Source organism: Schistocerca gregaria, chromosome 6 (assembly GCF_023897955.1).
Source record: "Schistocerca gregaria isolate iqSchGreg1 chromosome 6, iqSchGreg1.2, whole genome shotgun sequence".
NCBI lineage: Eukaryota > Metazoa > Arthropoda > Insecta > Orthoptera > Acrididae > Schistocerca > Schistocerca gregaria.
The window spans coordinates 524,510,111-524,526,029 of NC_064925.1; the positions used below are offsets into that span (position 1 = coordinate 524,510,111).

The 15,919-nt window shown below is 37.8% G+C and overlaps 1 protein-coding gene across 6 annotated transcripts in view; it reads right to left on the reverse strand.

Moving 5' to 3' along the window:
* Positions 1 to 15,919, reverse strand: part of LOC126278524 (anillin-like) — a 137,588-nt gene that overhangs the window by 117,808 nt on the left and 3,861 nt on the right. For 3 of the 6 annotated variants that reach the window (XM_049978697.1, XM_049978695.1, XM_049978693.1), the window contains exons 2-3: positions 6,630 to 6,759; positions 5,698 to 5,895 (exon numbers count right to left, since the gene is read on the reverse strand). In XM_049978697.1, coding sequence (XP_049834654.1) covers positions 5,698 to 5,895; positions 6,630 to 6,759 — 328 coding nt within the window. The remainder of the gene's footprint in view (positions 1 to 5,697; positions 5,896 to 6,629; positions 6,760 to 15,919) is intronic. The other 3 variants (XM_049978698.1, XM_049978696.1, XM_049978694.1) reach the window with 1 other exon arrangement.

Genomic DNA, 15,919 nt, shown 5'->3' on the forward strand with positions numbered 1-15,919 from the left:
CCACCAAATTGTTAATGTACAAGGCAAGGAGGAGGAGCACTAAATTAATATGAGCGCAAGTTCAGAATGGGGAAGGAAATCAATCATGCTCTTTTCAGAGGATCCAAATGAGAGAATATGCTTTATGCAATTTAGAGAAACTATGGAAAACCTAAATCTGGACATCCAGTTAGTGATCTGAGCCACTGCCCACCCAAATACAGGTCCAGCCTCTTACCTGTGTGCCACCTCCTTCAACAGTTACGGTGATTCCCAGGCACAGTATAGGAAATAAGTTAGCAGTTGTCTGTCACCATAATAAGCCATTCCTACCAACATGTTGCGTCACAGGAACAGACACTAATAATTATTGTATGATCCTACATTTTTAAAATGTTTTTCTCAGAGCTCAAAAACAATCTTAAAAATTCTTCATGCATGTGGCCATATTATCCATAGTTGCTTTACAATTCCTGGGGTATTTTTGTTCTGTCTTAACTACTGCAAGAAATGCTCACTTTTCTCACCAGATGTGTTTTGCTTTATTGAACTAAAGCAGATCACTGATAATTATTTACTTCAATAAAGTAAAGCATGTCTCGTGAGAAAAACCTGCATTTTCTTGTGGCCATTACAGACTACCCCACGAATCTTGAAAATATTTGAAAATGAGAGAAAGGAATAATTTATCAGACTGAAAGATTTTTTAGAACCAAAATATGTGTATGACGACAGATGACTAACCACTCAACAGAAGAGGCACTGAGCTGTGGATAGAAAGACAGAAATTTTGAAAACTTACTAAGTAATTCTTCTAGGCACTACTATGAACAATGCCTGCCCTCTGTATTTGCAGCATATTACTTTGATCTCTCTCTCTCTCTCTCTCTCTCTCTCTCTCTCTCTCTCTCTCTCTCTCTCTCTCTCTCAGACAGTAACCAACTGCAAATATTTGTCTTTGGGTAAGAAACTTAAGAAAATATTTGTCTTCATTTCAGTGCCAAAACTCATATTGAATAAGATAAGCTGATATTACGAAAAATAGAAGAATGATGATAAGCTTGCACAATTTCACATTACAGGCATATGAAAGAAGCAACACTCTGCAGTGAAAATAATCTGTTTACTACCAAATACAAGCACAGACTGATGAAAAGAACTTTTCACCCTCTGACAATAATTCTTCCTCACTAAATGGTAAAAAGAGGAAATTTTTTTGGTAGTCTGGAGTATGTAATTTGTTTAAAATGGCATAAAGAAACCAACTTACAGAACAGCTTGCGTGATCTTCTGTTGGGACTTTAGATCAACAATCCTTGTGACATTACAATTACTGTGCAATACATATAAATTGACCAAGGAGCAAGGGGTTTTAGTTGATGAGCAGTATATTTCCCACAAGTAGCGAAGTGATGGCCGAGCCAGGCAGATAGATGAGGACTGAGCTGATGGAGCAATCTGAGCAAGAACCTGAGAAGGTATACGGTCAGCCAGTTCATTAATGTTGCCTGGAATTTCTGACGAGGAGTAAAACTAAGAAAACACATGGTCATGGACACTATCAGCTTAGTGAAGTTCGTGCTGTATTTGAGACTATAATCTATATGTTGTAGTGTAACATGTTGTTATGGAACCACCTTTCTCATCTTCCTATTAAGCAGATGAAAGATGTTCGTGGGGAAACATAATTTAGATAAGTATTATAGAAAGAACTTGTCACTGTGAACACGTTTGTTTGATGTAAGTACAGATGTGAGGAGAGAAGTATGTACACATAGCATCAACAGGTGCAACAGCAATTGAAAGTCGTGACCTGTGATTGAGGGGTCACTTATTTGGCATCATGGCTTGGTGCTGTTGTGGGCAGTACACAACAGTGGTTGGCGACACTGGCTACATCCCAATAATGTTCTGTAATCTGTCACTTACTTCTGTGGTAATGTTTTAGCTTCTGTCATAAGCTTAGCGATGTAAAAACAGTCTAATACAGATCTATAAAGCCGATGTTGTAATCATTTAATGAGAGAAACAAAATACAGACGAGTTTATTAAGAGTGGTTACACAATTTCGTGGCTAGCTGGCATAGATGTGAGCTCCCTTAGCGTCCTCGGACTTCTGTAGATGGACAAGCTACAATGAGTGGCACTGCAAAGAAGGCCCACAGCAGCAAGAAAGTAACTGTACAAAAATAATGCAGGTAAAAGTAAGTTATCATGAAGAGTATCAGGATGACAGATTTACTATTATTGCATGCAAAAAAAGTCCTCTGTACCTACACAAAATGGTTAGCCTATGCATGGATAGTTAATAATATTGTTTTAATTGTCTGTGCTTCATTACACAAGAAAATTGCATATTAATATTTGCAGAAAGTGTTTTGAGCAACTTACTGCAGAATGTGGAACTGGTATAGGTAAAGAAAGGCCAACTGACTAGCAACTGATGTTCCAGTTTTTACCAAATGTAGCATGTTATATTTTACAATTAAAATATCTTGATGGCAGGAGAATATTTATTAAAAATTGAAACTGGCTTTGGTCAATAGTGATCATCCTCAGACCATACACACTATGATGGTAGGTGGTGGCAGTCAATGGAGCAGGTAGTGTGGATGTACTAAAGTCAACTGCTAGACTTAAGAAGTTCAGTTTTCAAATGTTACAAATCAAAAATGTATATTGGTCTGAATATATGAAAACCAGTATAGTATTAGATTTTGAATGGTGGTCAGGCATATAGTAGCTCTTTTGACTACATATGTAAGTTTCATTCCGTAAAAAATGTTGGAACACGTGAGGCAATACTGAACCTACGATTTATCTTAGAAGCTAGATTAAGGAAGGGCAAACCTATGTTTCTAGCATTTGTAGACTTAGAGAAAGCTTTTGTCAATGTTAACTGGAATACTCTCTTTCAGATTCTGAAGGTGGCAGTGGTAAAATACAGGGAGCGAAAGGCTATTTACAATTTGTACAGAAACCAGATTGCAGTTATAAGAGTCGAGGGGCATGAAAGGGCAGCAGTGGTTTGGAAGGGAGCGAGACAGGGTTGTAGCCTCTCCCCGATGTTATTAAATCTGTATATTGAGCAAGCAGTGAAGGAAACTAAAGAAAAATTCGGAGCAGGTATTAAAATCCATGGAGAAGAAATAAAAATGTTGAGGTTCGCTGATGACATCGTAATTCTGTCAGAGACAGCAAAGGACTTGGAAGAGCAGTTGAACGGAATGGATAGTGTCTTGAAAGGAGGATATAAGATGAACATCAACAAAAGCAAAACAAGGATAATGGAATGTAGTCAAATTAAGTCGGGTGATGTTGAGGGTATTAGATTAGGAAATGAGACACTTGAAGTAGTAAAGAAGTTTTGCTATTTGGGGAGAAAATAACTGACGGTGATCGAAGTAGAGAGGATATAAAATGTAGACTGGCAAGGAAAGCGTTACTGAAGAAGAGAAATTTGTTAACATCGAGTATAGATTTAAGTGTCAGAAAGTCATTTCTGAAAGTATTTGTATGGAGTGTAGCCATGTACGGAAGTGAAACATGGACGATAAATAGTTTGGACAAGACGAGAATAGAAGCTTTTGAAATGTGGTGCTACTGAAGAATGCTGAAGATTAGATGGGTAGATTACATAACTAATGAGGAAGTATTGAATAGGATTGGGGAGAAGAGAAGTTTGTGGCACAACTTGACCAGAAGAAGGGACCGGTTGGTACGACATGTTCTGAGGCATCAAGGGATCACCAATTTAGTATTGGAGGGCAGCGTGGAGGGTAAAATTCGTAGAGAGAGATCAAGAGAGGAATACACTAAACAGATTCAGAAGGATGTAGGTTGCAGTGGGTACTGGGAGATGAAGAGGCTTGCACAGGATAGAGTAGCACGGAGAGCTGCATCAAACCAGTCTCAGGACTGAAGACAACAACAACAACAACAACAACAACAACATGTTAGTCTCGCGACATAGCTGTGGAGGGAGTATACAAAATGGATATCATGGTATTACAGTTACTATCTGTCAGATAAACTGACAACTTATTGCGTAGCCTATGAGCCATGTGTGTGATAAAGTGTCAGTGTAGAATGCAGCTAGATGCTGCACTCAGTGCATCAGTTTACAATTTCTGAATTAACACAGACTTTTGAGACTGAATGTTGGGGTGCACTATTTAATGTAGGGAATTTGTTCAGGATTATGCATTGCAGCATTAAACAATTCCATGGGCACATGTTAAACGAGGCCTGTATATGCTCTGCTTGCTCTGAACTCACTGCTATTTCAAAAAACGTGTTTGCTTCACTGAGTAAAAATTTTAGCCTCTGTATGGCCACCATTCTGTATAATATGTTGACTTTGAGAAAATAAAATTGAGACTAAATTTCAGAACCCATGTCCGGAAACATTGTCCAAACAGACTGCTTCTACTACATCACTTTATTTATTGTTTACCTTTGTTTTATGCAATATATTCATTAACAGTTAAATGGGCTGGGCTTTTTATTTTCAAAAAAATTCATTTGGGCACAATGGGGCAGTGCACAGCTATATCCTTAGACTATTATACAGCCATTTAATGAGTTTATTATCGTGTGTGTGTCTTCTGGTACTCAAGATAATAACAAATCAGTTTCATTTAATGATGTAAGCTTTTGGCTAAAAGGCCCTGAGGCCTTCTTCTGAAGTAAAGACACACACACACACACACACACACACACACACACACACACACACACACACACACACACACACAGTGTCCGTCCGTCCGTGTGTGTGTGTCCATGTGTGTTTGTCCGTGTCCGTGTGTGTGAGTGTGTCCGCTGAGGCCAGACCGGGCAGAGACAGTGGTCTCGTACAAGTGTTTTTGTTTCTGGTTTGCCTACACGTGTGTGGTCTACTTCAAAAGAAAGCCTTCTTGCTGAAAGCTTACGTGTTTAGCCGTCTTTATGTTGTGCATGTCTGCCACTAAGCACCTCCACTATATTGTGAGTAGCAAACTATCCTTTTCATAATACCGTCATATTTAATCCTGGATTTTCCATGGTTATATTTAATGAACTATTGAACTTTATGGTTTTATTACCATAAATCCACTGTGGTACATTGCACTGGTTTCATCTCATGTGGGGTTAGAATGGTTGTAGCACATTAAGTTTCACCCTCATGATGACTATCATCATTCATATACAGGTGAAACATGACTACTTTGACAACAAAATTTTACAGTCAACCACAGGTTGCACTTATTTGGACAACTTCAAATGGCTCTGAACCCTATAGGACTTAACATCTGAGGTCACAAGTCCCCTATAAATTAGAACTACTTAAACCTAACTAACCTAAGGACATCACACACATCCAAGCCCGAGGCAGGATTCGAATCTGTGACCGTAGCAGTTGCACGGTTCCAGACTGAAGCGACTAGAACTGCTCAGCCACTGTGGCCGGCTATTTGGACAATTGAGAAATAGAAACTAGAAATGATTAATGAAGTAGTGAGTGTTGTTCTTTTTAATGTTTATACGCTCAATAGTTTCTTGCAGGATGTAGTACAAAACGATCTAGTAGCAGAAGAATTCTCAAGTTTTACTTGGTTTGTTCATCATTCCACTTTCTTCAGAAGAAAGCCTCTGCTACGATATAACATATGCCTTCTCATTGAAAAGAAGATGCCAACTGGTAATTAAATTAAGATTTAAAATATTAATTCTTACCTGAATACAATGCACCGAGTCGCCTTAACCGCATTTTAGCAGTGTCTCTGATGGCTACCACTGCATGGCCTTCATTTTCTGGTGTTTTACAGTTTTCCTTGCCTTTACTTTCCACACTAACAATATGAGGCCTTGTTGGTGAAACACTGATACCCTTAATGTTTTCCACATTGCAGGGGCCATTTAACATAAATTCTACTGAAATGAAATAACTTAGTAATTCATCTCAAATGGGAATGTATTTCAAAATATATTAAGCACTCTAAAATTACATAGCAAAAACTAGAAAATTCCTGGTGTCCATTCTAATTTCCCTGTCACCTTCAGAACAACTGCCACTAGCTTGCACTAAACAGTTCCTGAAATTTTCCAGCTGTTTGAAGTACGTGTTAGAAGACTGTCAGCTGTAGCATGTTTAACAGTTGTCACAGTTTCACTCAGAATTATTCCGAAGTTAAAATGTTGTCAATCAATTAGAATTTAGTTTTACAAAAGTGACAAAAACTACTAGAGACAAGGTCAGGTGGAGTGACTAGGAGGGTGTGCGTGGTCTTTGACAAAGTCACTGCAAGCAAAATCTTCACAAGCTCAAGACCCTACTGCAGTGATATCTGTTTCACTAATCACATAAATCACTTTTGCAAATATTTTCAGAGCTTTGTATGAAGACAGTTAACCCTAATATGAAATATGAGGTGAGTATTAACACTGCCAATGCTTTAGAGTGACTATTTCAATTATTTTCATATGATGCAACAAAGTGATTTTATTCAGATTTCACCCAGTTTGGCACAGTATATTGAAAATGTAAGCCTTTAAAATATGACATAAGAAGAGAATACTATGCAGCTTTTTGGTATGATACTATTATTTGTAAATCAATCTCTCTCAGTTCTCGGATAATTAAAAAGACAGTTAAAATTGAGCAATACCTTCTGCTGTCACTTTTAATTTCTGTTCTGATAAATTGCTTGTCTCTTGCAGTGGGCTTCTTCTAGTACCCTCTTCATTAGATGAATGACCCATATTTCCTTTTCGTGCTCTTGCCCTCTCTAACATTCTCTGAAAAATTGAAACAACATTGTAGAACAGAGATGTCACTGTATTATATTACTAAAAACAAAGATTCCAAGACTTACCAAACGGGAAAGCGCCGGCAGACAGGCACAATGATCAAACACACACACACACACACACACACACACACACACACACACACACAGAATTACTAGCTTTCGCAACCGATGGTTGCTTCTTCAGGATGGAGAGGGAAAGACTAAAGGATGTGGGTTTTAAGGGAGAGGGTAAGGAGTCATTCCAATCCCGGGAGCGGAAAGACATCCCTTAGGGGAAAAAAAGGACAGGTGTGCGCACACGCACGCGCACACGCACACAAAAGCAGACATATTTAAAGGCAAATAGTAAGGGCAGAAATCTCTGCCCTTACTCTTTGCCTTTAAATATGTCTGCTTGTGTCTGTGTATGTGCGGATGGGTGTGTGTGTGCGCGTGTGCGAGTGTACACCTGTCCTTTTTTTTCCCCTAAGGGATGTCTTTCCGCTCCCGGGATTGGAATGACTCCTTACCCTCTCCCTTAAAACCCACATCCTTTCGTCTTTCCCTCTCCTTCCTGAAGAAGCAACCATCGGTTGCGAAAGCTAGTAATTCTGTGTGTGTGTGTGTGTGTGTGTGTGTGTGTGTGTGTGTGTGTGTGTGTGTGTGTGTGTTTGTTCATTGTGCCTGTCTGCCGGCGCTTTCCCACCTGGTAAGTCTTGGAATCTTTGTTTTTAATATATTTTTCCCATGTGGAAGTTTCTTTCTATTTTATTAAATTACTAAAGATGACAAAATCAACTCCTACCCTCCAAAGATTAAACAATCCGATTAGGCAACACACACACACATTACAAAATATAAAACAACTGTTAGTACCATGAAGCCATAATAATAAAGCCTAAGTTTACACCAGCCATGGCCAAGTATCAGATGCCTATGATAAATGCTTTAATGACTGGGAATATGTGGCAGGAGGAACAGAAATATCAAAGGATAACCAAATAATGTGGAGACAGTACCATATATATGAAGTCAAAATTGATTGCACTTCAAAAGTTTCCACTAGGATTCACTTTTCATCGAGTTACTCCTGAGTTATCCACAAAAATAAACACAGCCGGTCCTGAACAGGTACTTTTATGCTAATGTCACTAGAAAAGCCTTTAAATCTGCTGTGACATTGGAAGAGGAGGAGAAAAGTTCCAAAGAATATCTCTCAGTGTGACTAGTGAAGTGAATGGAGGAGATTGGAAAGAGAAAATGGACTGTCTTGCTAAAATGGCAAAAAGAGGTAGGTGATAAAATGGTTCACTGTGAGAGCACATGGATTATAAAATTTGCATTATGCATGGCTGCTTCCAAAGTAAACTAGAATCAAACTAGGCAGTGTCCTCAGATGCCAAAATGTAGTCAGCGCTGAATTTTTGGACCAAGCTAAAGGAGATTACAAACATTTTCTTTCGACTGAAATATGTAGCAACATAAATGTGAGGCAATTTACCACCGTTTTGCTGCTCCTCTTTTTATGGTTAAACACAGCAATTATAACCATGCAAACTGGATGAGACCACATCAAACTAACCAACCTCCGTTAAATTAGGTAATGTTTAGAAATAGCCTATTATCACTCGTACCTTAAACAAGCAATTCTCTTAACTTTTCAAGTGAATTCAGTTGTTTCAGTATGTCCTGGTAATATTAAATTAATAATCATCAAAGCTGCTTTTGAAAGTAACTGGCCTCAGCTTCTGCTGGCTCATGTTTGGTCTGTGAAGTGACGCAAATCAACTTTATGATTATACAAAATAGCTTACGAGAGGCACAAGCTCCTATCCCTTATGATTCTACTGAACATTACTCATTTGTGCTTAATATGAAACTAAGTCTTATGACTGGATCAAGTCACAGTGCATCATTCAGTTGTATACTACAATGGTGATAATCCTAAACGCAATATGAATTATATCTCCATTTACGGCTGTTAAAATGCAATATGGTAACGTGTAATGTTTTCCAGTTAACAGTGATCTTGGTAGCAAAGGCAAATTTGCCTAATATAAAGATGTTTTACGATTCTTGTGGCAATGCTGCACAATATGAAAACCTAGAATTTTCAGTATTTGTTAACTACATAGGCCTACGTGCTCTCAAATATTAAAAAATAAAATTAAATAAAGTAAGGACGTGAAAGCTAAAAATTAAACAGAATTGATTGTTTCTACATCTGCATCTACACAGATGCTCTGCAAATCACATTTAAGTGCCTGACAGAGGGTTCATCGGGCCACCATGAACACCTATAACTTTCCGTACAAACTCTGATTTCCCTTATTTTTTCGTGGTGATCATTCCGCCCTATGTAGGTCGGTGTCGGATCATTCCATATCAAATCACCCAATAAAAAATAAATTTTACACCCACCTTAGATTTTCATGAAATTTGACTCAAATGGTTCTAATACCATCCTGACAATTGCAATTTTTTTTGCTGTATCTCATAGTTTTTTTTAAAATAAATTTTTAAAGTTTTTATGTTTTGCGTTTTCCGAACCTCCGGAAATGGTAAATTTAATTTGTATTCAAAACTTTAAAATTGCTCATCTTAAAAACTCTTTTACATAACATCATGAATTTTTGCAGCAAGTTTATTTATTATACATATTTGAAGATAAAAATGATACTATTAAAATATATTAATATTTTCTATGAAAAAAATATTATGTATTTTTTAACGGATGTTTTGTTTTATAAGAATTGCAATATCTAAGAGTCTCAGACCTGATAGAACGCTCAAATTTGTTTTAATTTACTCTTAAACATATAGGCTACTTGATAAAACAAAAATAATGATGGCTTTTTAACATGTTTATTAACTATAGTAGATTACATTAGAATTATGTACAAAGATAGTTTACTTACGACACTTATGTATAACCCAACTGATTGCTTGAAACATTGAATTTTTTGAGTAATTTTGTCTTTTTAATAAACATTAATGCTGATTCAAACTGTTTTTCCACTTTTGATACAGTCTTTTTCAAAGTAATACATACTTCCAGTGCCGCTTGATTGAGGTGCGTCTACTACACAGGCTATGTGCTCCAAAGGCACTATGCAAGAATCTTCCCTTTCAGGCCAATAAAATGATGCAGCTGGTCCTGAAGGATATAGAATTTCTGCATCTTCTTCATCATTGAATATTGTTTTTACCAGTCCAAAGTACCAGTTACCATTATAATTTGCAGCCACATAGCTATTTATGGATGGTTCAACACGAACCCAATCAGAAGAAGAATGGAAAGAAAAGACTAAGGAGGGTTTTACACTATCTGTAGTACTAATTTCAAGGTTGTTTGTTGGAAGTGGTTTGAAGTTATGAAAATTTCTTGTTCCAGGAATGGTTTGGGTTGCTGAAAAACAGTTTTCTAATTTTAACCGTAGCAATCAGCTTCTTTTTTGTCAATAAAGAGAAAATGAATGTTTTCAATATTTTTTTCACAAAACTTGTACACATTGATTGCTGTCATTATTTGTTCTTCGATTGAAAGCTGTAGACTGGCTTTCCTTAAAATTCTTTTAATAGTTCCTCCTAGGCTATCACAAATTGACTCCCCATGACTTGTTGGGGAAAAAAAAAGGTGTTGGGCCTTCAAATTAAAGTCTCTCAAGTGTTCAGTCAAATTTTTAAAACAGTTTCTGTTTTTGTACTGCCCAGCACAACCATCTGTAAAGTAGTGAACTGAGTCAATGTCAGTATGATTTAATGACAGCCACTGTGTAATTTCTTTTTGTACAAAGTTAACAAAACCAGTGTCATGTTCTTGGTCATCACTAATAAAACAGTGGTTGGAAACAAAAACATTGTTTCCCTTATTTTTTAGAAAAACTCCAACTGGGTGTAGAGTACAACCATCTCTATTCCAGTGGTAACTTTGGATCTCATTTTCTATAACAAAGAAATAATTTTCACTGAAATCCATCACTGTAATTGCTGTTTTGGGTGGTGGGTAGTCTTTCAATCTTTTAAAGGCTGCCGATTGGGATTTTGCTATAAACGAGTGCGGGGTGAGCTTTTCCATTGACCTAACCAATAAAGAAATGTAGTCTTCAACACTGATAAGACTGTTTGATCATTTCTGCTCTGTCTGTGTTAACCCACCGACTGATTACAATTTCTTCTTCTAAATCACAATCTTCACTTAGTTTATCAGTTAAGTACTCAGTTAGTGCAGTATTTGCAGGACAGCTGTCGCAATGATGTAGGGTGCAGTTTTGGTTCTCTGTGTTGCACACAAGCATCTTAATTAGGTCTTTATAAGATTCTTCAATTTACACAGCATCCAGTGATAATTTAACATTCTGGTGGATACTGCATACACATACAGTGTGTGTGCCTGCAGCACCAGCAAGGATACACCATTTAGGTCTTAAGAAACAAAATTTTGAAAATCCTAATTCTACCTCGGGATTCCCCCATTTGAAAGAATAATAGAGTTCTCTCAAGTTACACAAAATGAGTCCTTTTTGCATGTACACATTTTTTTGAACACTTCCTTTGTCTTTTGTTCCAGGTAGCAATCTGGAACTTTCATCCTTTTCATAAAAATCTGTTAGAAGTCTTCCTGTATTTTCAGAAAGAGTTTTACCTTTTTTTGGACCAGGAGTTCCCAAAATACTCTTTTCAGATTTTAGCTTTCTAGCTTGTCGCACCATGTACTGACTCACATTAAATTCTTTCATCACTTTATTTTGACTCCAAGAATCTGGTGCCAAGGTCAGAATCTGGATTTTTCTAGACCTCCCAACAGATGAAATCTTCTCTTTCATAAGAGAAATCATTACATCAAAATCCTTTGCTTTCTCAACCACACTTGTATCTTCTTCGTCAGCATCAGAACTTGGGGAATCATATTTTAATGCTTTTGAAACCACCTTTTTTGCAGTCTTTTCAATACTGCTAACCTTCCTTTTAAAATAAGACCCTTTACTTTGTTCTGACAAGCCATGAAGCTTTATCAGTGCTAAACCTAAATTATCAAGAGCAATGATTGTTTGTACTAGGGATACATTTCTGGATTCCAATGATTTTAATTCAACCATGACTTCATCATGTGTTTCACTTTCATTGACTTCAACTCTTAATTTATCCTCACAAAAGTTACGGCATGTTGAACAAAGCTTTTGTCCAGATTTTATGCTAATACTTTTTGTCAGTAATTGTTTAGAAAGATCCAAGCCTACACTTCTCAATTTTTTAATGAGCTTTTTGTGTTTTTTTTAGTGGGTCTACACTTTTCAAAAACATTTAAAAAGTAGTAGCTGTGGTGTGAACATACCTATATTCTTAAATTCACACAGATTAATTCCAGATCGTAAGTGGATCAAATCTTTTTCTTCCTCACTCAATTCAGATACCGATTGTAACTCTTTTGAAGGTGTGTAGGTTGTTTGGAAACAGTCAGATTTTTTAAATAACCCTATGCTACAGGTCTTCGTCTCCCAGTACCTACTGCAACCTACATCCTTCTGAATCTGCTTAGTGTATTCATCTCTCGGTCTCCCTCTACGATTTTTACCCTCCACGCTGCCCTCCAATGCTAAATTTGTGATCCCTTGATGCCTCAAAACATGTCCTACCAACCGATCCCTTCTTCTAGTCAAGTTGTGCCACAAACTTCTCTTCTCCCCAATCCTATTCAATACCTCCTCATTAGTTACGTGATCTATCCACTTTATCTTCAGTATTCTTCTGTAGCACCACATTTCGAAAGCTTCTATTCTCTTCTTGTCCAAACTAGTTATCGTCCATGTTTCACTTCCATACATGGCTACACTCCAAACAAATATTTTCAGAAATGACTTCCTGACACTTAAATCTATATTCGATGTTAACAAGTTTCTCTTCTTCAGAAACGCTTTCCTTGTCATTGCCAGTCTACATTTTATATCCTCTCTACTTCGACCATCATCAGTTATTTTACTTCCTAAATAGCAAAACTCCTTTACTACTTTAAGTGTCTCATTTCCTAATCTAATTCCCTCAGCATCACCCGATTTAATTGGACTACATTCCATTATCCTCGTTTTGCTTTTGTTGATGTTCATCTTATTTCCTCCTTTCAAGACACTGTCCATTCCGTTCAACTGCTCTTCCAAGTCCTTTGCGTCTCTGACAGAATTACAATGTCATCGGCGAACCTCAAAGTTTTTACTTCGTCTCCATGAATTTTAATACCTACTCCAAGTTTTTCTTTTGTTTCCTTTACTACTTGCTCAATATACAGATTGAATAACATCGGGGAGAGGCTACAACCCTGTCTCACTCCTTTCCCAACCACTGCTTCCCTTTCATGCCCCTCGACTCTTATGACTGCCATCTGGTTTCTGTACAAATTGTAAATAGCCTTTCGCTCCCTGTATTTTACCCCTGCCACCTTTAGAATTTGAAAAAGAGTATTCCAGTCAACATTGTCAAAAGCTTTCTCTAAGTCTACAAATGCTAGAAACGTAGGTTTGCCTTTTCTTAATCTTTCTTCTAAGATAAGTCGTAAGGTCAGTATTGCCTCACGTGTTCCAACATTTCGACGGAATCCAAACTGATCCTCCCCGAGGTCCGCATCTACCAGTTTTTCCATTCGTCTGTAAAGAATTCATGTTAGTATTTTGCAGCTGTGACTTATTAAACTGATAGTTCGGTAATTTTCACATCTGTCAGCACCTGCTTTCTTTGGGATTGGAATTATTATATTCTTCTTGAAGTCTGAGGGTATTTGGCCTGTCTCATACATCTTGCTCACCAGCTGGTAGAGTTTTGTCATGACTGGCTCTCCCAAGGCCGTCAGTAGTTCTAATGGAATGTTGTCTACTCCGGGGGCCTTGTTCCGACTCAGGTCTTTCAGTGCTCTGTCAAACTCTTCACGCAATATCGTATCACCCATTTCGTCTTCATCTACATCCTCTTCCATTTCCATAATATTGTCCTCAAGTACATCACCCTTGTATAAACCTTCTATATACTCCTTCCACCTTTCTGCCTTCCCTTCTTTGCTTAGAACTGGGTTGCCATCTGAGCTCTTGATATTCATACACGTGGTTCTCTTCTCTCCAAAGGTCTCTTTAATTTTCCTGTAGGCAGTATCTATCTTACCCCTAGTGAGATAAGCCTCTACATCCTTACATTTATCCTCTAGCCATCCCTGTTTAGCCATTTTGCACTTCCTCTCGATCTCATTTTTGAGACGTTTGTATTCCTTTTTGCCTGCTTCATTTACTGCATTTTTATATTTTCTCCTTTCATCAATTAAATTCAATATTTCTTCTGTTACCCAAGGATTTCTAGCAGCCCTCGTCTTTTTACCTACTTTATCCTCTGCTGCCTTCACTACTTCATCCCTCAGAGCTACCCATTCTTCTTCTACTGTATTTCTTTCCCCTATTCCTGTCAATTGTTCCCTTATGCTCTCCCTGAAACTCTGTACAACCTCTGGTTCTTTCAGTTTATCCAGGTCCCATCTCCTTAATTTCCCACATTTTTGCAGTTTCTTCAGTTTTAATCTACAGGTCATAACCAATAGATTGTGGTCAGAGTCCACATCTGCCCCTGGAAATGTCTTACAATTTAAAACCTGGTTCCTAAATCTCTGTCTTACCATTATATAATCTATCTGATACCTTTTAGTATCTCCAGGGTTCTTCCACGTATACAACCTTCTTTCATGATTCTTAAACCAAGTGTTACCTATGACTAAGTTGTGCTCTGTACAAAATTCTACTAGGCGGCTTCCTCTTTCATTTCTTAGCCCCAATCCATATTCACCTACTATGTTTCCTTCTCTCCCTTTTCCTACACTCGAATTCCAGTCACCTATTACTATTAAATTTTCGTCTCCCTTCACTATCTGAATAATTTCTTTTATTTCATCGTACATTTCTTCAATTTCTTCGTCATCTGCAGAGCTAGTTGGCATATAAACTTGTACTACTGTAGTAGGTGTGGGCTTCGTATCTATCTTGGCCACAATAATGCGTTCACTATGCTGTTTGTAGTAGCTTACCCGCATTCCTATTTTCCTATTCATTATTAAACCTACTCCTGCATTACCCCTATTTGATTTTGTGTTTATAACCCTGTAATCACCTGACCAGAAGTCTTGTTCCTCCTGCCACCGAACTTCACTAATTCCCACTATATCTAACTTAAACCTATCCATTTCCCTTTTTAAATTTTCTAACCTACCTGCCAGATTAAGGGATCTGACATTCCACGCTCCGATCCGTAGAATGCCAGTTTTCTTTCTCCTGATAACGACATCCTCCTGAGTAGTCCCCGCCCGGAGATCCGAATGGGGGACTATTTTACCTCCGGAATATTTTACCCAAGAGGATGCCATCATCATTTAATCATACAGTAAAGCTGCATGTCCTCGGGAAAAATTACGGCTGTAGTTTCCCCTTGCTTTCAGCCGTTCGCAGTACCAGCACAGCAAGGCCGTTTTGGTTAATGTTGCAAGGCCAGATCAGTCAATCATCCAGACTGTTGCCCCTGCAACTACTGAAAAGGCTGCTGCCCCTCTTCAGGAACCACACGTTTGTCTGGCCTCTCAACAGATACCCCTCCGTTGTGGTTGCACCTACGGTACGGCCATCTGTATCGCTGAGGCACGCAAGCCTCCCCACCAATGGCAAGGTCCATGGTTCATGGGGGGGGGGGGGGGGGGCATTTAGATATAAGACAAACTTATTCCAAAATTTCATACTGATATTTTGAGTATTCTTTAATATACAAATTTTTTTAGTTGTGAGGACAGGTTTAAGTTACGATTTCCGACTGCTGAAACAACGATAAATCTAAAAACTTTAAAAATTTATAAAAAATAACTATAAGAGATAGAGCAAAAAATTTTTACAAGTGCTTTCAGGATGATAAAAGAAGCAATTGTACCAAGTTTCATCAATATCTGAAATGGTTGGTTTCAAGGCCTGGGTGACTTGACATGGAATGACCCTGTCAACAAAATATTTTCACATTCAGAGGAGAAAGTTGGTGATTGGAATTTATTGAGAAGAGTCTGTCGCAATGAAAAACACCTTTCTTTTAATGATTTCCAGCCAAAATCCTGTATCATTTCTACAAAAATTGCAACTGGTCATTTCCTTTGACCTGTATAG